This window comes from Leopardus geoffroyi, chromosome C2 (genome assembly GCF_018350155.1).
Source record: "Leopardus geoffroyi isolate Oge1 chromosome C2, O.geoffroyi_Oge1_pat1.0, whole genome shotgun sequence".
Classification (NCBI taxonomy): Eukaryota; Metazoa; Chordata; class Mammalia; order Carnivora; family Felidae; genus Leopardus; species Leopardus geoffroyi.
Genome location: NC_059333.1, coordinates 146,927,678 through 146,952,755, shown reverse-complemented (window position 1 = coordinate 146,952,755; position 25,078 = coordinate 146,927,678). Strand labels below are relative to the sequence as shown.

Here is a 25,078-nt window from a genome sequence, read left to right as displayed (position 1 = left end):
TTTTTGGGACAGAGAGAGACAGAGCACGAACGGGGGAGGGGCAGAGAGAGAGGGAGACACAGAATCGGAAACAGGCTCCAGGCTCTGAGCCATCAGCCCAGAGCCCGAAGCGGGGCTCGAACTCACGGACCGTGAGATCGTGACCTGGCTGAAGTCGGACGCTTAACCGACTGCGCCACCCAGGCGCCCCAGGACTTTTTTTTTTTTTAAGCCCGTTGAAATATCTAGATAACAAATGCAATTCCCTAATGTGGTTGTCATAAATATGCTTTGAAATGGCATGAACTGATTTTGCTCCTATCCTATCAACAGCCTAAGTTAAAAGCTCCTGAGGGAATGTAACTCTAACCATAAAGCTTGTTAGAAGGATGACAAAAAAGCCGCATCCACTGATTAAATTTAAATTTACAATAGGAACATGGCCGCAACCCAACTTCATGGGCTGGCTGAAAGAACTGGAGTGTTGAGAAAATTGTAGCCTCAAGACCAAACAAATATCAGGCCTTTCTAATTCACCACCTCCTTTGGCTCACTAGCCCTTGGCCTTTCCCTTCTCCAAACTGGAATTTTGCAGAGCAAGAGAGGCTGAAATCCGATAGGGGAAAAGGGATTCGCTTGTAGAACTCTGAAATGTCAAGGCAGTACTGAATGAATGGGTAGCAGACGGAGCTCACGGCAGCGGCCCTAAAATAGGTTCCCCGAGCTGGTGGCCTGGAGCAGGCCACATATTTAGCTGAGGGCTTCTGGGGCCAGATCGGACGCTGAGAGGTGGTTACTCCCAAACGCCGGCCTCTGGAAAAGTCACAAGCCAAGGCTCACTCACCTGCCTTGCCTAGGAGAGCTGCTCTCTGCCTATTTCTACCCAGGCAAATCACCCACATTCCTGCACGCTGTTCCCCACCCCTTCCCAGCGAGGGCAGAGGGACCCCGGGCAAGGGTCAAGTCGTTGGCATGCAGCCAGCCGCCCACCAAGTATTAATAGAGAGCCTTGGGCTGCAGGAGCCTGGCACTGGGGCCTCGGGTTGCAAAGTGAAAGGAGCGCCAGGAGTGTGTCCTCATCTCTCCCTCCGCCCTGGCGCGCGCCCAGCTGCCGCCGGGTGCACCTGCGGGGCCCCAAGGGGGGCGCTGCCTCAGCAACTGCAGCCGCTGCCTAGACTGCGGGAGCCGCGCGGGGGACAGCCCGGAGTCGGGGAGCAGCGATGAGCAGCGACTCGGACCGCGAGTGCCCGCTGGACGGTAACGACTGGCCTCTGCGTGGCTGCGATTTTAGCCCCTAACCGCTTCCCTCGCGGGCTTTTATCTCCGGGATGCTGGGTGACCTGGGGATTGAGGAGGAGGGGTTATTTCTCTGTAAGGCGGCTGGGCTGGGTAGGAAGTCCCCATCTTCATGGATTTTTTTTTGCATCCTTTTCTGTACCTTTCAGGGTTAATTTTAGAATTTAAACAAGTTAACTTTTATACAGCGCAGAGGACTGCGCTCGCAACATAATGGGCACCGTGCAGGTTTGTGAAATGAAATGCATGTCGGGGTTTCACTGCTTGGCGCGCTGCTGCGGGGATCCTTAGACCCCGTGAAAGTCCCTTTCCTGAAGAAAGACGATTTTGCTTCTACTTGGGACGTGCACAGCATCACCCCCGCCCTCCCACCTCCACTCTCCCACCTCCACCCTGCTACTCTTAGCAACTGGCCTGAAAAGAGGCTGCCTTGATCTTACAGAGAGAGTGATGCCCTGATGCACTTGGGATGGGAGCCTGCGGGTGGGGGACTGGACGTTAGTTGTTTAGGGAAGGTGTTGGGCCGCAGAATTCCCCAAACTGATTTTATAACGCGGATGCCATTTAGTTCTACTGTAAAATAATGGTTACTGGCTTTTGCGAGGGAAGGGTCTTAGACTGCTTTGAACGTGTGATGAAATATTCCGAACCCGTCTCCCATGGGGTTTTTCACCCATCTGTACACATTTGGATGTTTGCTAAAGATTTCAGGGTAGACTCCTTACCTACTTCCGTGAACCCCCCCCCCCCCCCATGAAGATTCCCTGCTTTGAAAGGTCATTCCTATTGTTATTCAGGCATTTTCACTAACTAGTTAGTTGTTGACCTTTTAGGAGGAGCGCTCCTCCAGGAATAATTCCCCTTTGCATCAGTATCCTTTCGGGTTGTACTGAACGCGGCTTAATGAAGCTGTGTTAAGTTGAAGCTCTCTGGGGGCTTGGGCACAACAGGTGTCAGGTACCCTGGCTTGGGTTCCCTGGGGATCATTTTCAGGGTGGGGAATTTTGCACAGTATTTGGCAAGACAAGAGCCATTGTACTACAAGAAATCTCCTTCGTTCATTCCTTTTATTGTCCCTAAAAAGTTCCCAGCATAACTGTCTTGATCCTATTCAAACAAAAAACATTTTTTTTTTTAAGTTGCATTGTTATTGTGTTTCATTATATGGTATGAAAAAACTATGCTATCAACTTCTGGAGCTTTTTGTAAAATTACTATTTTTGTGTTTCTAGGGTCAGCACACTCTGTAATTTAAGACATCTAGCTATTGGAGAACTGATTGAAAACTATAGATTGTTGATCAGAAAAAAAAAAATTCCCAGTTATATGGCAGGCTTCTTCATGTGAGGCAAGGATAAGCCGGATAATTGTATGGGACAACCTTAGCCCTGCACTGTTTTGTTTGTTTGGTTTTCTGTTTTTAATCGTAATTCTTTCAAAGCCATACGCCCGTTAGAAGTCTGATAGGAACTTAAAAAGAAAAAAAAGTATCTATTCTTCCTAAATTAAAGATGTGTCCTTGTAATTGGGCATGTCTTGTGATGACGTCAATAATTAGCCACGTTTGAATAGTGAAGTGTGAAGTTTAACCTGACGTTTGAATTCCGGAGAATGCCGGAAGGCCCAGGCTGTGCGTCGGGTCATCTTGGAACAGGTGATAAGGCGACAGCATGTCTAATAGCAACCAATTGTGCCAAAAGTTGCCTATGACATCCTTAAAAAAGCACAGGATATATATGTCAAACTTAGTAAATTTCTAAGTATGTGTGACAAGATCGTGTAAGGTGACATTTGATGAGTATGTTAAATGATACGCCTTGTGTTAAACCCTCTTGTTGACTATCTGCTACAGCCCTATACATTATGGAAGAACATCACAGGGAATCCTGTTACAGATAAAGAATTCCTCATGCTTAAATACGGTTTATGATCTTGCCGTAGCACATCCAATTAATTATATGATATTGAAATTTTAATTCCATGAACAATTAAGAATTCTTTGGACTCACATAATATTCCTCCCCCAACCCGTGGTTTGAAATAATAACACAAACGTTCCACATAAATCGTCCTGCAAACTCATTCTTTTTATTTTATGCAGCTTTGATTCTTGTTGAAACACTTTTAAAATGGAAGCGAATTTCAAGTTTTAATGGGGAGGGGTAGATATTTTTTTCTTTTGAAAAGCTGACCTTTAAATACTGTTGTAAGTCTGGTATGTTGTAATAAGATTGAAACCGTGATATCCAGGAACAAAATTTTTCTGTAATTTGTCTGGTGCCCTCTTTATATCTCAAAGATAATGACAAAAGATACTGATTTCCCGCCGTGTTGTCATGTTGAATTACACTGCTTTGTTGCAAATCATAGTTAAGCTAACTTTTGATCTCCCCTCTGCCCTTGGCTTCCCCTGCTTTGTTATATAAAGATGTTATGACAGTTTATGAATACCTAATTTGTAAGTGTCCCCTAATTGTTTTGCATAAGCATTTGAGGTGCTTTCAAGTGCGTGAAAATTGAGTGTCTTTTGTTTATCTTTTTCTTTTCAGAGTTAGGTCCGGGAACAAGAACCTTTGTAGAACCTTTGTAAAGCGGGATAGCCGCCCCCTTCCCCCACTCCGCCTCTCCCCGCCATTTAAAAAGTCACCGCTCTTTGGGAAAGGAAGAATGAATGAGTAACCTTTAACCTGATATATTTATATACTTTGCAAAAACTATAATGTTGCTTCCACACTATCCCGGGGAACAGGATGATATTGTTTTGTTTTTCATGTCTCACTGCTGCTTCAGTTTTCTGAGAAGTGGGATCCTGGGCCTCGTTTTTTCCAGGAGCACCACGTTTCTCTTCCAAGTGGGCAAACTCCTCTTTGGTCTTGAAGGGAATCTTGACCTTACTTTTGAGATTTTCCCTTGCAGGCGTTCTGGTAACCTTGCTGAGTATCCCTGTGACCCCATCCCCTCCCTGCTTTCCAGCCCTGACATACTTCTCCTCTACAAGTCTAAATCTCTTGATTCCAGTCTAAATCAGTGTCTTTTGGTACACCTGTTCCATAGTGCAGAGGGTGGTAGGATGGAAATAGAAATGGGAAAATGCCTCAAAGAAAATAATATCTCAAAAGTGGAACCCACATTAAATTTATGCACAACACGCATGGATTCTGGCACAGTCCCTTTTTCTCCTCTCCCCACTTTCCTTTCACCTTGAGCTGCTCATGATCATGGAGAGACGGGATCTCCATGGTGTTTGGTTCTGTGCCCATTAAACTTCTTTTTGGATTATGAGGGACTGAGTATGTAAAACATCTATTATTTTGTCCCCTTGCGATCACCACATAGGTGAAGACATAAAATTTTGCCATCCTCCTGGGATCACATGTTCTATGTGCTCCCTTTTAACCATAGCCCCTCCCCTCCCCTATAAGTAACTACTACCCTGACTTGGGTAGTAATTACTTTCTTGCACTTTTTATAGTGTAACCATCTAATTATGCATTCCTCGACATAACAATTTAGTCTTACCCATTAAGAAAACCTGTGATACGTCTTTTAATTTATAGATTCACCCTCCTGTCCTTTTCCATTCTTATAGTTTATCTGTTAAAAAGCCTGGGTTATTGGCCTATAGACTTTTCCACAGTCTGGATTTTGCTGCTTCTGTACTGGTGGTTTCGTGTTTTCCTTGAAGATCACTTTATTTTGAGCACTATTTTATACCACCCAGCCCTTCCTCCTTCTACATCTTCTGGGTTAAATTGCATTTCTTAGTTTAATCTTTGACTTCTAGAAAGAGCCATGATGTCATTTTATCTATTAGGCTTTTTATTAGTAGGCAATAAAAGATTTTATTGAGCTTCTATTATGCAGCCCTCATTTCTTACATTAATTTCATAATTAATTTCAGTAAGTTGATTGAAAATTGATGCTCTCATTAACTAATTATTTCAAGTACTAGTAATTTGGGAGCATTATGGGCAGTCTCACAAACATATATGTATATATATGTATGTGTATATTATATATATATTTTAATGTTTATTTATTTTTGAGAGAGAGAGAGAGAGAGACAGAGCGTGAGAGAAGGAGGGGCAGAGAGAGAGGAAGACACAGAATCCGAAGCAGGCTCCAGGCTCTGAGCTGTCAGCACAGAGCCCGACGCGGGGCTCGAACTCATGAGCCTTGAGATCATGACCTGAGCCGAAGTCAGACGCTTAACCGGCTGAGCCACCAGACGCCCCACAGACTTTTATATTTTAAGCCCTTTTATGATCTGTTTTCAGAATTTTTCACATTTCTTCTATGTTATTTTTGGTTTCATAAGTAATATTCAGGCAATTATTTCTTCTTCCTACCATTAGTAAGAGTAACATGATGGAGTGTTTTCCACGTTTGGCAATAGGGTTTAGTTTGAAAAAATGTTTATGTTGGGTTGCTTAAATCGTAGTAGATTGCAGGATAGTTTGTACAGCAAGAACACATTTTGTTGAAAAATAATAATTCATTTATACATATGAAACCGGAGCTGAAAGAACTTACACTTGGGGATTAAAAGTAGTTGTATACAGGGGGCACCTGGGTGGCTCAGTCGGTTGAGCCACTGACTCTTGATTTCTGCTCAGGTCATGATCCTAGAGTCATGAGATCAAGCACCATGTGGGGCTCCATGCTGAGTGTGGAGCCTGCTTTAGATTCTCTCTTTCTCTCCCTCTAGCCCCCTACCCTACTTTCTCTCTCCCTCTCTCTAAAATATAAAATAAAATAAAATAAAATAAAATAAAATAAAATAAAATAACAACAATAGTTGTATACTATTGGGCAGGTAATGAATTTTTCCTTAGGTTCTTCTGCTTGTCTGTATTTTCTGAAGAGCATCTTCATTGCTTCTGACAGACAAAAAGAAAAAAAATAATTTGATAGGGAAGTGGGCTGGGAATGGGGTTTTTGTTTTGCTTACATGTTTTTCTCATTCATTTTAGGCCAGGCTTTCCAGTTGTATTTGTCTGGTTTGCTTTTTATTTTCTTTCACAAGCATGATTGTCATTTCTATTGTTCAAACAAATCCTTATATTGGAATCTAAATGTGTTCTTATTAATCCCAAGTTACTGAATATTCAAGTTGTTTCAACTTTTTTTTTATCACAAATATGATAGAAGAGAAATAATTGGTCGAAAATTAAGTAAAAATATAGAAGCAAAAGAAAAAAGAAAGGGAACTCTACAAATCTACCAAAGGATTAACAATGTTTTAAGGCATAATATAGAGTTGAAAATTTGCATAGAAATGCATCAGGATTAGCAATTCTTGAAAATCCAATGGTCAGAAATAATTATTTTTTTTTTTTTTTACAAATCATCATCCTGACTAATTTGCACTTGGTTATGGCAGTGATGGGGAAGGACAGGGTTTGAGCTTTGCTTTTTATAGACCAAAACTTAGTTTCTGACTCTAATAACAGTGAGGCCCCTTTCAGGGCAACTTAATTTATAGATTCCCCAGTACAATGGAGATGTTAACAAATAACATTACTAACCTCATGGGGTTTTGTGAGAATGTACGTAAAGTACCTGGCATGTTTAAGATTAGTATGTCCTGTCTTCCTCCCTCAATAAACGTTTACCATATTGAAGTGTATGGATAAATATGCATGGAATTCTATGGGGAGTATGTTTTAAAATAAGATATAGCTTAGATAGAACCTTCAAAGCAAATAACAAATGCACTGTAGTATAAAGAAAGAAGACCTTGATCTTTATCATTCTTAATAGAGTAATTGAAAAAGGGACAGTGGTATATATATATATATATATATGTATATATATATATATATATAATTTATTATATTATAATAATTATAATTATATATATATATATATATAATTTTTTAAAGGTTTATTTTTGACAGAGTGTGTGTGCATGCAAGTGGGGGAGGGACAGAGAGAGAGAGAGATCTAAAGCAGGAGGCTCTGCTGTGACAGTGTAGAGCCTGATTTGAGACTCGAACTCACAAACTCTGATATGACCTGAGCCAAAGTCAGCTCAACCAACTGAGCCATCCAAGCTCCTGGGACAGTGATTTTTTAAATAGTCTTCCTACTCAGAACTGAAACAGCAGAGATAGAGAATACAATAGAAAAATATAACGTGAGAGACAGATTTTTGTTTTTTGCTTTTGCCACTGATTACATTATGATCATTGAGCTCAACATTTTCCTGGGTCTGTGCAAGGACAGAGCCTTTGGTGGATTTAGGGAACTAAGGTCGGTTTGCTTCCATTGCCATCACGGCTGTAAGGGCCATCCCTTCAACAGAAGTTGCATATTTGAACATGAAATGAATCAGAGACCTCCAATGTGGGTTTTGACCTGATACTCCTTTTATGAACAATACATCACAAAATTCTCATGCAATGGAGTGATACAGAGCAGGTTTTTTCCCTGCCTTAGCTGAGCTTCATTTTAAGTCCTACATATGGTTTATATACTTAAAGTTGTCTTGTCTATGGCCTCTGTGGTTGGGGCCCTTTGAGCTGGGGATAAATCCCAACAAGTGTTGGTCCCAACTCAAGAGGGCACCATGGAATGCATCTTTGCTGTTCTCTTTTTGTTTCTTATTGTTGGTGGAATGGTTAAATTTTGTAGACTAAGACTTGAAAACATGTGGATTTGGGTGAGCAAATAGGATATTTAGAGTTGAAGGATTTAGATCAATGGGATATCAGCTGTCTATTTTACAGGTGGCTGTCTCACTGATAATCTCTTTAAAAGGCATACACTTGAAATTTGTATTAAAAGAAACTTTTAAGATTTACAATAGCATCAAAAAGAATACATAAAGATAAACCTAACCAGGGAGGTAAAAAGCTTCTACACTGAAAACTGCAAACATTACTGAAAGAAATTAAAGATGGCACAAATAAATGAAAAGACATACCGTGTTCCTTGATATGGTTAAGATGTCTATACTATCCAAAGTGAACTACAGATTCAAAACAGTGCTCATCAAAAGTCCAAGAGGGGCGCCTGGGTGGCGCAGTCGGTTAAGCGTCCGACTTCAGCCAGGTCACGATCTCGCGGTCTGTGAGTTCGAGCCCCGCGTCGGGCTCTGGGCTGATGGCTCAGAGCCTGGAGCCTGTTTCCGATTCTGTGTCTCCCTCTCTCTCTGCCCCTCCCCCATTCATGCTCTGTCTCTCTCTGTCCCAAAAATAATAAATAAACGTTGAAAAAAAAAAAAAGTCCAAGAATATTTTCTGCAGAAACAAACAAACAAAATCTTAAAATTCATATAGAATCTCAAGGGACCCTAAATAGCCAACACAATTTTGAAAAGTAGCAAACTGGGAGGACTCACACTTCCTGATTTCAAAACATATTGCAAAGTCATACTAATTGAAACAGTGTGGTACTTACATAAAGAAGGATAGATAGACCAATGGATTAGAATACAGAGCCACGAGATAAGCCCCTATGTATGTGGTCAAATGATTTGCAACAAGGGTGACAAGACCTCTCAATGGGGAAAGGACAATGTCTTCAACAAATGGTGTTGTGAAAACTGTATATCCACATGCAAAAGAATAAGGTTGGATCCTTACTTTATACACTACACAAAATTGACTGAAAAATGGATTGAAAGCCTGAACCGAAGACCCAAAACTACAAAATTCCTAGGAGAAAACATAGAAATCCTTACAATGTTTGATTTGGCAATGGTTTCCTGGATATGACACAAAAAGCAGAGGCAACAAAAGCAAAACTAGACAAGTGAGACTCCATTAATCTAAAATACCTTTGTGCATCTGAGGACACAAACAACAGAATGGAAAAACGTCCTGTGAAATGGGAGAAAATATTTGCAGATCCTGTATCTGATAAGGAGTTAATATACAGACTATATAAAGAACTCCTACAACTCAATTACAAAAAATCAAATAAGTCAGTTAAAACTTAGGCCAAAGACTTGAACAAATATTTCTTCAAAGATGACACACAAATGACCAAAAAGTCTATGGAAAGATGCTCGGCATCATGAATCATCAGAGAAATGCAAACCAAAACCACAATGAGCGATCACCCACACTCACTGGGATGACTACTTTTAGAAAATAATAATAAAATAGAAAATAACAAGTGTTGGAAGGATGTGGAGAAATTGGAACTCTTGTAGGCTGTTGGCAGAATTGTGGAATTGGGCAACTGGTATGAAAAACAGTAGAGAGGTTCCTCAACAAAGTAAAAATAGAACTATTATGTTATCCAGAATTCCTATTTCTGGATCAATATCCAAAAGAACTGAAAACATGGTCTTAAAAAGATACTTGTGCACCTGCATTCACAGCAGCACTGTTCACAATAGCCAAGAGGTGCAAGCAACCCAAATGTCCATCAATGGATGAGTAGACAGACAAAATGTAGTTTATACATACAATATTATTCAGACGTAAAAAGGATAGAAATACCGTCACTGGTTACCACATGGATGCACCTTGAGGACATGGTGTTAAATGAAATAAGCCAGACATAAAATTTTATGATCAGACAAATACTGTATGATCCCACTTAAATGAGGTAATGAAAGTAATCAAATTCATAAAACATAAAGTAGAATGGTGGTTACCAAGGTGTGGGGGAATCCAGGAAGAAGGAAAAGTCTTTACTCATAGAGTTTCAGTTTTGCAAGATGAAAAAGTTCTGGCGATCTGTTTCTCAACAATATGAATACAGTATACTTCAACAGAGTGAGTTGCACACTTAAAAATAGTTAAAATGGTAAATTTTATCTTATGTGCTTTTTACCACAATAAAAAAAAAGAACACCTAATTTAAAAGCAAAGGAAGCAGGCTTTTAAGAATAGAAAATTTGTGAAATAATTTTAAAACTTACTTGCCTCCCTCAACAGATTTAACCGTCTTTTGTGCATATTGGCATTGCCATTGGGAGGCCAGAATAATATAGCATTTCTAAGAGTTGAGATGTATCCGCCATGTTTGTCCCTTCATTGAATGATGGGCAGATTGCTGTTTTTGAATTCTTGTAACTTTTATACTGTTTGTCTCCTTCATCATGATCTCCCATGAGTGTCAGAGAAAGAGTAATTTCTTTCTTCTCATAAATCCTAGTAGCATCTTTAGCCGCCACTTGCCACATTTCCTCCAATTTCTTGCTTTCGACAACTTTGGCTATTGTCCCATATTCCTGGTTTTCTAGCCCTCGAAAGGTTGGTATCACACCTGACATAAGGTTGATTGCCTCCGGATGAAACGTGCATAGGTTTATATAAGAGGAGGTCTAAGTATCTACTACACTAACATTTTTCTACTTATTTATTTTGCACTCCTTTGTATTTTTGTGTGCGTTCTGGATATTTGATGTTGCCAGATAAGACGCTTCCTAATAGAGTGTATGTAGGTGAAAACGTATTTTTATGTACATGTATGCATGCATAATTATAGTTCATGCTCATGATTTGGAGAAACCAATAACGTTTTATTGCTCAAGAGATAGACATGTAAACAGATTTGGCAAGTAAGTCCCGGCTTAAAGGAAAATTATAGCTTTCTACTCACTGAACTGTACTGGGAGTATGATAGATCCCTCACCCTTCTGGAGGGGACAATGCCTGCATATGCTCTCCTAGCTTGCTCTGTTTCTATCGCTCACATAGGCAGTGCTACTAAGAAGTCCATAGCAGAGCCTACAGAAGGGTGCACTCTTTTATGCTGCCCATGATTTTTTAAAAGCTTTATCGAGGTATGGTTTACATATCATAAAATTCACCTGTTTGAATGTGCAATTCAATTTTTAGCAAATTTACAGAGTTGTGCAACGCTCAGCACAGTCCAATTTTAGAGCATCCCCATGCATATGATATTTCAAAAAAACATTACCATGCTTCTTTTTCCTGCTGTTTCTGAGTACCTGCTCTTCTCTGCAAATAGCTGTCTGCTTAAGAGGGAGTATGATCCTTACAGGTAGAATGCAAAGAGAAAGATAATTACTATTTAGATTCCAGTGGCCAAAATAAGAGTTTCAAAGGAAAACAATAGTTTTACAACTCAGGCTATTGCCTTGATATAGGGCTCCCTAAATTCCTTTATTTCCCCTTTTACATGACCTACTAGGCCTAGAAGACAAAATCGTGGAGGTATCGTACAGAGAAGATACCTTTGTGTACCTTTAAAGCTAAGATCAAAAAGGGAATATTTAAAGTAAGAAAAGTCAGTGTAGAATTTCCACTTCTGATACGAGGTGATAATGGGGAGGAAAAAAGAGATTGAAGCAAGGGAGGCAAATGTTGAAAGACATAGCATCTATTCCTTATTACCTGGGATCAAAGCCAAGGAGCAGGGAGGGGTGTAGATCATTTACATGGTAGGTTTATGGAAACACGGCCAACAACAGAAATCTTTACCAACTTCGCTTGGGGAAGGCTGCCTTGCAATCTCTTCAACGCAAAAGGGATGGCTCACTGAAATTGGACAAGGAGGGAGAGGCTTGATTTAGCCTTTGAAGGGGTGGAGGTAACTCAGAAAGACCCTCTTGTCCTCAGAGGAAGGTAGTTGAATCAAGTACCCTTGATCCTCCCAAGGGTCCCTCTCTGATGAAGATGAAATCATAGGACGATCTCTGTTGGGGAGGTTATGGAGGATGTGGCATAAATCCAGAGGGTCTATACCATCATTGACAGACAAGGCGAGGTGACCTTAGTCGTGGAGCACCTCCCCTATCTAACCAACGGAGAGAGAGAGAGAGAGAGAGAGAGAGAGAGAGAGACCATGAATATGCCTCAGCCATGACTGCCAGGTGAGAAAGGGTGTAGAAACTAAGATTTCCCAGAGACAAGGGTGCTAGGGGAGACTATACTGATCCAAGGCCCCTACCGGTCTTCCTCCATCTTGAAGTTGGATAACTTGCTTTTCTGCTTATGTGCCTACAAGCCATCATGAAGAGTATTAGGAGAAGGGGAAATGGAGATCTAAGAGATGGAGCATTTTTACACAGTAAAACTGAGCACTGTCTAAAGAGACTGTTTAACTTATTACATATGACCAAATTTTAACCAGATTGGGCTAAATAAGGTACAATTTGTTACCTCTTTTTGGCAATGGCGACTCAGGGGGAAGACAAAATTAATTAGAGACCAAAATATATTTATATTTTCTCCGTATACCTGTGTGTCATAAACAACCTTGGGGCCACAAACAACCTTGAAACAAATGAAATTGGCTGCTTCAGCCACTGCCATTGACACCAGCCCCGTCTTTGCGGAGCGCAGTTGCCAAGGGTGAACATGCACAAAGCTGGGCCTCAGGTCTGCTGATGGAGCTCCCGTGGTAAGTGAGGCTTAGCGGGAAAGTCCTCCATTTTTTTTAAGAGGGAAAAACAATGGGTATCGAATGTCAGTCAAGTCACATTGTAATTCAAAGCTGAAGTGTCACTTCATTCATTCATGCCTACAACTCGTAAAAGCAAAATAATATAGAGAGACTTTTGCCAGGAAACAGCTTTGCTGAGCCTCAAGTGGTCCCCGTGGCCCTAAAGACCACATTCTTCATCATTTCCTCCAGTGAGCCGCCATCATGGGGTCCTGACACGTTTTAGGAATTCACAGTAGTGCAGACCATTGATGAAGACTCTTAGCAATTCTGGAATGTGATTTGTGCTCATTATGTGAATGGGATTTTAACTGAAAAATGGGCTTTCGCCATAGAATCACGGACAGTTAGAGTGGCCAGGCATCTTGTAGAGGGTCATTTAACTGACGGCATCATTTAACCAGAGAGTAAAGTACTATTTGCAGTCAAAGAACTATGTAGGGCTAGAGTCGGGGCTGGGCTCTCCCATCCCAAGTTCTATTATGTTCTGTCCATGCATATTGTCAGAGCAGATAATTAAAAGTAAGAAATCAACCCTGTAAAATACAGATTAAATCACCGTTAAATTTTATGTTAGTTTCCACCAGCATCTGAAGTACAGTGCTAAGAATTTCAGCATTCAGGAGCTTCTTAATGGGAAATATTATAGAGCAGCTATCTAAATATTCAAATCTGTTTTGATGATTAAGCTGCAGCTTTGGCAAATTTTAAATTTCCACACTCCAATTTTGCCTATTAAATATATTGCTAAGTCCTTTTGTTTGAGTTTCTTGCTGATAAGACTATTCCCAATTCAGCACTCTGGATATTGTGTTGTTTGATCTCCTAGTGCTTTGCATTGACTTTCAAAATCAATAGAGACTTAGTTGGTATTTTATGACATATCTTATCTGTTCTTTCAAATGCTATGTGGGCCAAAAAATATATCCAGGGAACATATTTTCTTCATATGCACTTTCATCATGGTATATTCTGTTATGCCATCAGCTCAGTTTTGTTTCAGTACCTAATTTGTATGAAGCAATGATGGAGAAGAAAGAAAATCCATAAAAAATTGAATTTCCTGATACTTATTGGTGGCCTTATTTTTCAAGTTGATGGCACAACAAAAGAGAATTTCAGAAAGTAATTGTGGAACATACGTATGATGACAGTTTTGTCCAGAAGTGTTCAATACAATATGTCAGTTTAGCAGTTAATTGTTCTTTTATTGTTTCACGTGTATGCGTCCAGTCTCCCTGGTGAGAGAGGCAGCGTGGTTTAGTGAAAAGAGAAGAGACATTGCAATCAATCATAGTTTGAATATCAGTTCTGCTATTTACTATACCAGCTATGTGACCTCCCCAAAGTTAATGAACTTCTCTGATCCTCATTTTCATATTTGTACAGTTGGGAATGATACTTGCCACACAAGATGTCATAAAGAGTTGCGTAAACACGTGTTAATGTCCAGTGCGGTGTCTGTCTGGTCCATGGGCGTTCAAAACATGGTAATCATTCGTCTTGATTTGAGTTTTTCAGAAGCAGACCTAAGTCAAGGGTAAAAGAGTAAGTAGTTACTTTGGAAGGTGGTTTCAGAGCTAGCCAACAGAGAATACATGATAAAGCAAAGTAGCCCTGTGAGTAATTGAAGCTTAATTCTACTGGGGAACTTGGGGTGTTAGTGAAGAATACACACCTCAGAGTCATCCCCTATGAAAGACAAACGAGCTGGATATTTAGACATTAATTTCTATTGGTGATTGGTGGGAGATGCTAAGGTATGGGTATTCGTTTTTCAGAACTTCAGGCTTGCCACATAAGTGGGCAGAGAAGGTTTTGCCAAGATAGAAAGGCTGCAGGCAAAGGGATAAAGACGGTTGACTTGGAAGGGATTGCTTGAGCACAGGTCCGCCCCTGAAGAACCACTCTACTCCATTTTTGTTAACTATCACTCCATTTCCTTAGTGAAGAATTTTGTTTTCCTAGTTCCCTATTGTTGGTATGCTGAAACCACTTCCTACCAGCTCATGAGAGTGTTAAATATTCAGAAATGTTGTAAGCGAATTATCAGATTGTTAGTATCTTGAGATTAGCCTGACGGGAGTCTTTACACCAGGAAACTAGACAAGTGCTGTCAGTGAGGGTCTTTTTCTTCAGAAACCAGTTTACTGAAGCACCACTGTCCCCGTCCCTCTTCTCCCAGTGGATGGAGAATAGGAGTTACGTGCAGAGGCTCAGGAGTCAGACCTGAGTTCAAGTCTGAGCTCTGAAACCTTTTGGCTGCGTAGCTATGGGCAAGTTACCCAACTTCTGTGATCCTCAGCGTCCTTGCCTATAAAACAGCATGTGTGTAACTTGTATGGGTAGGGTGAAGATGAGGCACAATAACATATTGTACGAAAGGAGTACTCTGGCATAACGTGCTTATTATCGAAATTAAACCTTACCCAATTATGGGAGAGGCTGAGGAAGAAAAATTCCGTGAAGAGGCAAGAGGGTTTCTCTGGAAATCAGATAAAAGTCAAGTCACTAACCAGCCCCCCTGAAGCACTGGCAAGAGAGGGCAAGTTAGAGCTTATAGAGGAGCCTGGGAACGGCGGGTACAGTTGCCAAAGTGTGACCGTGCATGGAGCTGGAGAAAGAAAGCTGTTTCTCTGTGTAGCTTCCATCCCTGAGGATCAAGAAGCAAGCTTTCAGATGAGAAGAGAAGAGACAAGGACAAGCCAATATGTGCTGGGATGTCGGCAACCACTCACCACAGTATCTGACATCAAAGACTGTCCGAGAGGCCGGGCCACTGCTTCTCTTCTGTCTGAGCGCAGATCCAAGAGCCGCAGAGAATAATGGATTAGGAGAGCACCCCAGCGGGCAGAATCAGAACCCCGTGCAACAGGCGCAATATGTCCTTGGCTAGATTTCAGAACTGCTGTGGACCAGTGGGTGGCTCTGTGCCTTCCATTCTTTCCTGGGAGTGTCTATGGTGGTAATCGTATTCTTGCTATTTTATGTTGAGTGTGGTGTCTGAGACTCTGTGTGTTTAGTTTATGGGTCCCTGAACCAAGAGCAGCTGCAACTGAATAGCCTTTTATGTTTGTAGACTTGACACAAATCAGAAGCGATCCTGGACTACAAGCCTGTTTCTATAATAGGACAAGATTTGGGCAGGTTTGGGGATGGGGATAAGTGTATTTTGTGGGTGGAAGGAGTATGAATAATTTTTGGTAAGAGGGTAGACTCTAGCAGATTGAAAAAAAATGGCTTCACATTCCTTTATTCCTTCCTAGCATTCGTATCACTTTGCAATGTGACATTGCCTTCTGTCGTCAAGAGGTGAGCTTTTTTTCTGTATCTTTGAATACGCTTCTTCTGGTGACTTGCTTTGATCAACACAGTGTGGCAGAGGTGATGTTGTGTGACATACAGTCCAAGGCCTCAAGAGGCTTTGTAGCTTTTGCTTTCACCATCTTCAAACCTACTGTCACCTTGTGAGGAATATCAGTCTAATCTCTTTGAAAATGAAAGCCTATGTCGAGAGAGAGGTCCAGCTATCCTAGGCTTTCCAGATGGGCTCAACTCCCAGCCAATGCACAAGCTGATCCAGTTGTGTGAGTAAGCCCAGGCAAGACCAGCAGAATCACCCAGACAAGCCACAGCATCGTGAGAAACAATACATCATTGTTGTTTTAAACTTCTAAGGCTTGGGGTCATTTGTTACACAACTGTAGATAACTGATGCCTCCTCCCAATAAATCATTTTTGTGTTTCACTTAACCAGAGTGAGTTTTAGTTGTTTGTATCTTCACAGGGTTGCTGTGTGGGATAAATATGCTATTATTTGTAAAGGACTTAACCCAAACCTAGCACAGAGGAAGTGCTAGATAAATGGTAGCTACTATTCTATGAAATAAGTTCCAGATGTTTATGAGAGGTGAAGTATGGACAGCCTTACAGGCTCTGGTAGACCTATAGAAGGAGGTACATGACCATCAAACAATATGTGTGCCCCTAAATCTCAATTTTCTCAAAGTCAAAATGAGGATATTTGCTAAATGATCTATAAGTGATGGTCAGACTCTAAGATCCCACGTTCCTATGCAAGATTGGCCCCAAACCCACTTTGGCACATATTCTAGATGGACCCAAATTCAAGCCTCACTGGGTCTCAGCTGTGGACGCACCCATGCCAATGTCTTTATGATCTGTTATGCAGTGTCCTACGGGCACTTCATTTGTCAACATCAGAGCAGCGATGAGATGTGTGGGCATCCCCCTGGGCAGCCATGTTTGCCACTTCAGGGGCACCATCTACAATGTAGTTTATGTGACTGTGGTGGCTCCCAAGAAGGTTAATTTTTTTAGAATATTTTCTCTGATTTTATATAGGGTAAGGCTGATTCTGTGTAGCATAAAGGATGAGAAGGAAGGTGCTGGGGCAGCCTCACCTTCTTTTCTACTTCACTGAGCAGTTCATCTCTGTCCCTACGTTTGCATACTTTGCTCGGCAATGTGTTCGCCCTGCAAGGGCCAGAGTCCTCTCTCCTTAGGAGGCAGTTTAGATCATCTGATTTTCCTTAAAGATGCTTCTTGGAAAGGTCTTACTGCCATTCCAACAGCTTCGTGGTATGTTCCTTCCCATCACTTATAATGGCCTCCATAAAGGAGTTTTGCTAAGTACAGTTTTCTCCATTTGAGGTTGGCCTCATGTGAATGTCACAGCATGTGTGTTGAGGTGCTAAGGAGCTGAGAGTTACTGTCTCTGCTCATCTAGAAGATGATCTGCCAAAGGCCTAGGCTAGAAGGCAGAACCCTGGGCACAGATGAGCTTCACATCGGAGTTAATCAACAGATCATGCAAATGAGGCACCCATTTATAGCATTTATTTAAATTTTCATTTAAATTGCTGGTTAAATGGAATACATTTAAAATTCTGAAGTCAACACTTGAGCAAATTGGTTTTAAAACTATATATTAAATTGCCGCACATTGCAATTTAATGCATAGTTCCAAGATAATTGCTTATTGCTTTAGGAGTACAAAATATATGTCCAAATTGTTTAGTGTGGCTGATGAGACACAAGAAGCAGTATCTTCTCGTTTGCCTTTTCTTAAAAAAAGGAAGGTAGTGGGGCGCCCGGGTGGCGCAGTCGTTTAAGCGTCCGACTTCAGCCAGGTCACGATCTCGCGGTCCGTGAGCTCGAGCCCCGCGTCGGGCTCTGGGCTGATGGCTCAGAGCCTGGAGCCTGTTTCCGATTCTGTGTCTCCCTCTCTCTCTGCCCCTCCCCCGTTCATGCTCTGTCTCTCTCTGTCCCAAAAAATAAATAAACGTTGAAAAAAAAATAAAATAAAATAAAAAGGAAGGTAGAGTGTGGTAATTATCAACGTTATGTCGGACTGAACTCAGGGTATCTGGCTTTGAATTCTGCCTCTACCACTTATTAGCTGTCTGATTTGGGCAGTCCTCTTAATTCCCTCTGGCCTCAGTTACTCTATCTGTGAAATGGAGTTAATAAAGATATTTTCATCATAGGCTTATTGGGAGGATGACATGAAGTGATCGGTACAAGGTGCCTGGCTCAGTACCTGATCCGTTATAAATATCTGGTGAATCTTAACTTCTGTTTTTTTTTTTTTAATAAGGGCCATTATATTTTTATTTCCTGTATGGCATCTACTACTAGAAAAGATAAATCACACAGGTGGCATCATCTGTGGCTTGCGTTATATTTCTTTTTGGCAGTATCGTTCTGAACTCTTTGCAAAGACAGTACTCTCCTTGTTGACCTCAATCATCCAGACTTGTTCTTGAGAGGAATATTTTTAAAAAGAGAAAAAAAAACCCACCATATTTGCTTTCTGACAGTATCTGGGTGATCCCTAAATTTTGGAGAAAAAGATAAAAAGAGATGAGGAATTCTGAGGGTCCGTAGAGTATACTAAGGTGTGTCTAATTGGATTTAACTTTCCTTACTTGGAAATGGCTACCGAAACCAAATTATTCAGAGTATTAGTTATGGTTCTCTGGTGTCACAGAAAACAGGATGAGTCTAGATCACTTTTAGGGGGAATTCAGTGGAAGGATCTTGGAATTCACTGATTTGGAGAGAGAGGTAAATAATTAGACCTTTGAAAAGATAGGAGCCCAGACAACTCTGGAGATTGGAAATACTTGGTACCTGGAGATACCCACCAAAGAGCGTAACCTTAATTGACAATCATGCCAAGACTGTGTCTGGGGGTGGGTGGGAGGGTCGTTCCAGTTGGGATGCTGGTTAAGCCCCAAATGCCCTAAGCAAACAAGGAAACTAAAAATGGGCATTCTCGCTACTTAGCCTTATGTCAACAAGGCTAATTTACAGACACAGCAGTGAGTTAAATCTCAGGTTTCACAAATATGTGTAGACAAGAAGCAACATGGAGAGTCAAGGAGGACAAAGAGCCAAAATGGCACAGGGTGAAAAATGACTACGAGGGTGGCAGTGGTTAATGAAGGAGAGGGACACACAGTGAGTAGTGTTCCTAGTGTACATATTGCACCTTGGTCCCAGAGTTCCCACTGAGCCAAATGAAAGCGTCTCTTCCATAGCCAAGTTCTCCAGTCTGGGGCTGGAGGATGAGGCTGAAATGTACTATGTGGATATAATAGATTCAATTTTCTCATAGAGCCTGACTACCTTCAAATCCTTGCAAGCTGAAATTGTACCCATCAGAAAAGTTCATAAGGCTTAGAGGTGGGATGGTGAGTGGGTGTGGGTGGTTTTAAGAGCTGCTTATCAATATGACAAGCTAAGATATACAGTAGCAGCACATATAGCTTGTCAAGTAATGTTTACTCAAACGATAGAAATAAATGACTCTGGAAAACCTACTCTCTTGGAAATCTCAGAAGGTTACCTAATTCCTGGCCTCATGTCCAGTGAAAAAGGAAGGCATTTTTGAAATTAAATTATCAATATCCATTATCAAAAAAATGGGTATAGAGATCATATACCTCAACATCATACAAGCCATAAATGACAAGCCCACAGCTGATATCATCCTCAATGGTAAAAAGCTGAAAGTCTTTCTCCTAAGATCAGGAACAAGACAAGGATGCCCACTCTCACTGCTCTTAGTCAACATAGTATTGGAAATCCTAGCCAGACCAATTAGGCAAGAAAAAGAAATTAAAGGCATGCAAATTGAAAAAGAAGTCAAACTGTCACTATTTACAAATGACATGATACTATAAATAGAAAACCCTAAGGGCTCCATCAAAAAATTGAGTTGTTAGAACAAATCAACAAATTTAGTAAAGTTGTAGGATACAAAATCAATACATAAAAATCTGCTGCATTTCTATACATTAATAATGTCCTCTCAGGAAGAGAAACAAAATAATTCTATTTGTTTTTATTTTGTTTAAAAATTTTTTAATGTTTATTTTTGAGAGACAGAGACAGAGTGTGAGTGGGGGAGGGGCAGAGAGAGAGAGAAAGACACAGAATCTGAAGAGGCTCCAGGCTCTGAGCTGTCAGCACAGAGCCAATTGCCGGGCTCGAACTCACAAGCCATGAGATCATGACCTGAGCTGAAGTCAGATGTTTAACCGACCGAGCCACCCAGGCACCCCCAAAACAATTCTATTTGTAATTTCATCAAAAAGAATAAAAAACCAGGGATAAATTCAATCAAGCAGGTGAACGACATATACATTGAAAACTACAAGACATGAAGGCAAGAAATTGAAGAAGACATAGAAAAATGGAAAGGTATTCCATGTTCCTGGATTGGAAGAATTAATATTGTTAAAATGTCCGTGCTACCCAAGACAATGTACAAATTCAATGCAATCACTATCAAAATCCAGTGGCATATTTCCAAAGAAATAGAACAAATAATCCTAAAATCTATATGGAACCCCCCCCCACCCCATAATGCCAAAGCAACTTTGAGAAAGAAGAAGTTGGAGGCATCACACTCCATGATTTCAAACTATATTTCAAAGCTATAGTAATCAAAATAGTATACCATTGGCATTAAAACAGACACATAGATCAATGTAACAGAATAAAGCCCGTAAATAAACACACATGTGGTCTATTAATTTATGACAAAGGCATGAAGAATATACATTGGGGAAAGGACAGTCTATTTAATGAATGGTGTTGGGAAAACTGAATAATCACATGCAAAAGAATGAAACTGGACTATCTTACACCATACACAAAAATTAACTCAAATTGGATTAAAAACCTGAACACAAGACCTGAAACCAGAGAGCTCCTAGAGGAAAACAAAGGCAGTAAGCTCCTTGATATAAGTCTCAGAGATGATTTTTTTTAGTCATCTGAAACCAAAAAGCAAGAGCAACCAAAGTAAATATAAATAACTGGGACTACATCATACAAGCTTCTGCATAGCAAAGGAAACCATCAACAAAATGAAAGAATAACCCACTGAATAGGAGAAAATATTTGCCGGTCATATGTCTGATAAGGAACTAATATCCAAAATACATAAAGAACTCATAGCTCATACACAAGAACTCAAACAATCTGATTAAAAAATGGGCAGAAGATCTGAGTAGACATTTTCCCAAAGAAGACTTGTAGATGTACATGAAAAGTACTTGTACAAGTACATGAAAAGGAGCTCAACATCATTAATCATCAGAGAAATGCAAATGACAATCACAGCGAGATACCCCCTCATACGTGTTAGAATGGCTAATATCAAAAAGACTAGAAATAACAAATGTTGGCAAAGATGTGGAGAAAAGGAAATGTTTGTGCACTGTTGGTGGGAATGTAAATTGTCGCAGCCACCGGGGAAAACAGTATGAAGATACCTCAAAACATTAAAAATAGAATTATCATATGATCCAGCTGTTCCACTTTTGGGTATTTATCTGAAGAAAATGAAAAAGATTCGCATCCCTATGTTTATTGCAGCATTATTTATAGTAGTCAAGATATGGAAGCAACCCAAATGTTCGTCGATGGATGACTGAATAAAGAAATTGTGGTTATGTGTGTATACATATAGAGTGGAGCATCCTTCAGCCCTAAAAAAGAATGAAAGCTTGCCATTTGAAGTGACATGGATGGACCTCAAGAGCATTATGCTAAGTGAAATAAGTCAGACAGAGAAAGGCAAATACTGTATGAGTTCTCTTAGATGTAGAATCTTAAGACGAAACAAAACAAAAAACCACCCATAAAGACTCAGACTCATAGACGCAGAGAACAGATGGGTGGTTGCCAGAGATGGGGAGTCAGGGTAGGAGAAATGGACGAAGGGGGTCAAAACGCAAAAAGAAAACAAACCAAAACAAATAAATAACAACAACTAAGGCCTGTCTGAGTAGCCGAACAGCCTGGGCTGCTGTTTACAGTTGTGCAGGTTGTACCCTGCACACTCTATGGGGCACCATTTATACCACTGTCTAGAAGAAAAATAAAATTATAAGTGAATAAATAAATAAATAAATAAATAAATAAATAAATAGGGTTTATGGGACACCATGCATTTATTGGCTATTGGTGGGGCTCTGACAGCTATTTTTTTGGGGGTGCTTTAGACTCCCTTGTGAGGAACTTGTCCTCTCAGAAAATGGATGGTGTTTAAGCACCCACCTCTTTTGTTGAAGGGGATGCCTTTGTGTTTCAACAGAATCTGAATCATTTGACTAGCATCCGAGATGCTAACACAACAGGATCTCATAAAACAAAACCCTAGGTGATGGGAACATGTCACCTCCAAAAAATGTTATATGTTCGCCAGTGCTTTGCAAGAGAGGAACTGATGCATGGATGCACAAAATGATTTTTTCTCGCCTTATTCTGTCACCTTATCATCCAAAGATCATTAGAACATAGATTTCCTGGAGAATAGGAAACTATCCTGTCTTTGGACAGCTTTAGGACTCATTAGAAAGACACAGGATTCCTGGCTTCAAGTTTACAGCAGCACTATTATGGGGAGAGGTTAAAATAAATACAAACCTACCATTCTGTCCACTGCCTAGTTCATGTTCTCCCTCTCCCCGGCCTGGATTATCACCATCCTATCTCCCCACCTCCAATTCTTGATGTGCCATCTGACCTCTACACCTGTTAAATCTTTCTAAAGCCCTCTTCTTATCCCGTCGTAGATAAGGCTTCTTACTGCCCACCAAGTAACACCTAAATTCTTTCTATTCAAGTTATCGCAAGATCAGTCCCCATGCCCCATCAGTCCCAACACTCACTTCTCCCATTTATAGATCTTGCCTCTTGGACAAACAAATTGTTGGGATTTCCTGGACACCAACATACACATTCATTGTTTTTTGTTTTTTGTTTTTTACCTGGTTCGCGTTGCCTTTTTATCGTGAATGTTTTTGCCATGACGTTGGTTTCTACCCCCATCACAACCAATTCGTACTAATGAGAAATAAATCTTGATTCCCTAAGCCTGCCCCGCCACATTCTTGACTAACTTGCCATTTTCCAGTGGTCTCCATATCAGCGCGGGGCTCCACCGTTTACCTGGTGGCACAGGTGCCAAACCCAAGAGTCACCTTAGATCCTATTGTTTTATTTACCCCCTCCGTTCAATTCACCAGCAAGTCCTCTTGGCTTTCCCACCAAAATGTCTCCCGTAGCGCAGCACTTCTCTGCATCTCCACTGCTACCTTCACATCAAAGCTTCAGTTCTCTGTTGCCTGGACCTTCCCCAGGATTTCCTCAGTAATCGACGTCCACGTGCGCCTCTGCGTGGAATCAGACTAATCTTCTATAAATGTAAATCCCATCATGTTACTCCTCTGTTTAAAACCCTTAAGTGGCTTCGTGTCGCTTTTAGAATAAAATGCCTTACCTGATCTGCTCCCTGTCGGTCTTTCCAAAGCTCACTTGGTTCCTTCTTTTCCCTTTTCCTCCCACTTAGGCTGCACAGTCCTTTTCTGTTTCTTTCAGGGGCCAATTTAGAGATTATTTGCATTTTCTGTTCCTTCCTGCTAGGCTGTTCTCTTTCCACATCTTTTTTACATCTGGTTCCCTAAAACATGTCAATACACATGTCTCTGCCTTAGAAATAGTTTCCCAGGACCAGATCTAAAATAGCTTCTTCTCCTTATTCTATTGAGTCATTCAAGTGATTTCCTTTAGAGCATTTATTAGAGCCTGAAATTATTTTAATTGGCTATCTGTTTGCCTTTTTATTGACTACATCTCCTGTCTACCCAAGCAAATGTAAATTTGTGTCTTCTTGTTCATCTTGAACATGACGGGCACTAAGTAAGTATTTGCTGAATGGTTGAATGAACGGTCATCCTAACTACCGTCTAATCCAGGCGGCCTTTCTGCTTCACACATTCAGAAGCTCTTCTCTGGAATTTCAGTGTGTTTTGTCTGACCTCAAGCTTCATACTTTACACCCTCTGGATGGGATTCTAGGTATTTGTAAGCATGTCTAATTTTCCTTACGAGATTTTGAGGTTACCATCTGTGTGTCTGATTCATCTCTGAGCTCCCCCACCGTGCCTATCACAATGTCTTGCACACAATATTCAGTAAATATTTCACAAAGTGTAAATATAAGCAATATTGATTCACTGTGGATTTCAGCTAATTTCTTAATTTCTTTCTTTCTCTCTGCCTATGGGTAGCCACCCCTCTTTAGCTGAATAATATTGTAAGCATAGTTTTGCCTTTTACTCCAATGTCGTCATATTTGTGGGTTGCACTGTGGAAATCATTCAGTTCCTAAAAAGGCTCTGTGATTCTGCAGCATCGCAGAGGTAGATTCAGAAGCTAAATCCCTACATTCGTTACTATTACCCAAATCTCCAGAGGTTTTGTGGCCCATGCCTTGTATTATTGTTATTTACTAATCTTTGTTTATTTTCTATAGTCTTTTTAATTGTAGGTTGCCCATAGTTACCCTCTCATTGATATGTTGTTTTAAGACAACAAAATGGCTTAAAAAACGGGCATGAAATTTGAAAGGGATGCAAACAATTTACGAGCCCAGCAGTACCACCCAGGTACATCAAGTAAATTAGGCATCCGCTCTTTTAAGATTAGAAGAGACACCAGAAGTAGAAAACTCCAGAACAGAAGGGTGTTTCTTCAACTTGCTCTTTCAGCTGTATTTTCCTTCACTCTGTCTCCCTAAATATTCTCTTTTCAGATGTTTAGCAACTTGAGGACAGAAACTCTGTGTTTCTTATCTCTGTATCCCTAGGCACCAAGTTGGGTGCTTGGTAATTGTCCCTTATTAATTTATTAATTAATGCTATCCTCTTTTGCAGGCGTTGATTTTCATGCCCATCTTGGACTGGCCTCTTGGGCTTTCCAGGTCCCGACTCTCAGACCTCCCTTGGTCCCCATTGTCTTTTGCACAAGTTTTTGGAAGCGTTCCTTGGCTCCCACCCAGATGCCTGGATTCCTCTTTTGATCTATTGTTCCTCCTTCCTATCCTTTGGAA

At 40.7% G+C, this 25,078-nt stretch overlaps 1 protein-coding gene across 1 annotated transcript in view; it reads left to right on the top strand.

Annotated features, from left to right (window-relative positions):
• Window positions 1-1,032: 1,032 nt before the first annotated feature.
• The window catches only part of GADL1 (glutamate decarboxylase like 1), a 167,470-nt gene continuing 143,424 nt past the window's right edge, over window positions 1,033-25,078 (top strand). Inside the window, exon 1 of the mRNA XM_045436416.1 lies at window positions 1,033-1,236. Within this exon, the coding sequence (XP_045292372.1) occupies window positions 1,200-1,236 (37 nt within the window). The 5' untranslated portion in view covers window positions 1,033-1,199. The remainder of the gene's footprint in view (window positions 1,237-25,078) is intronic.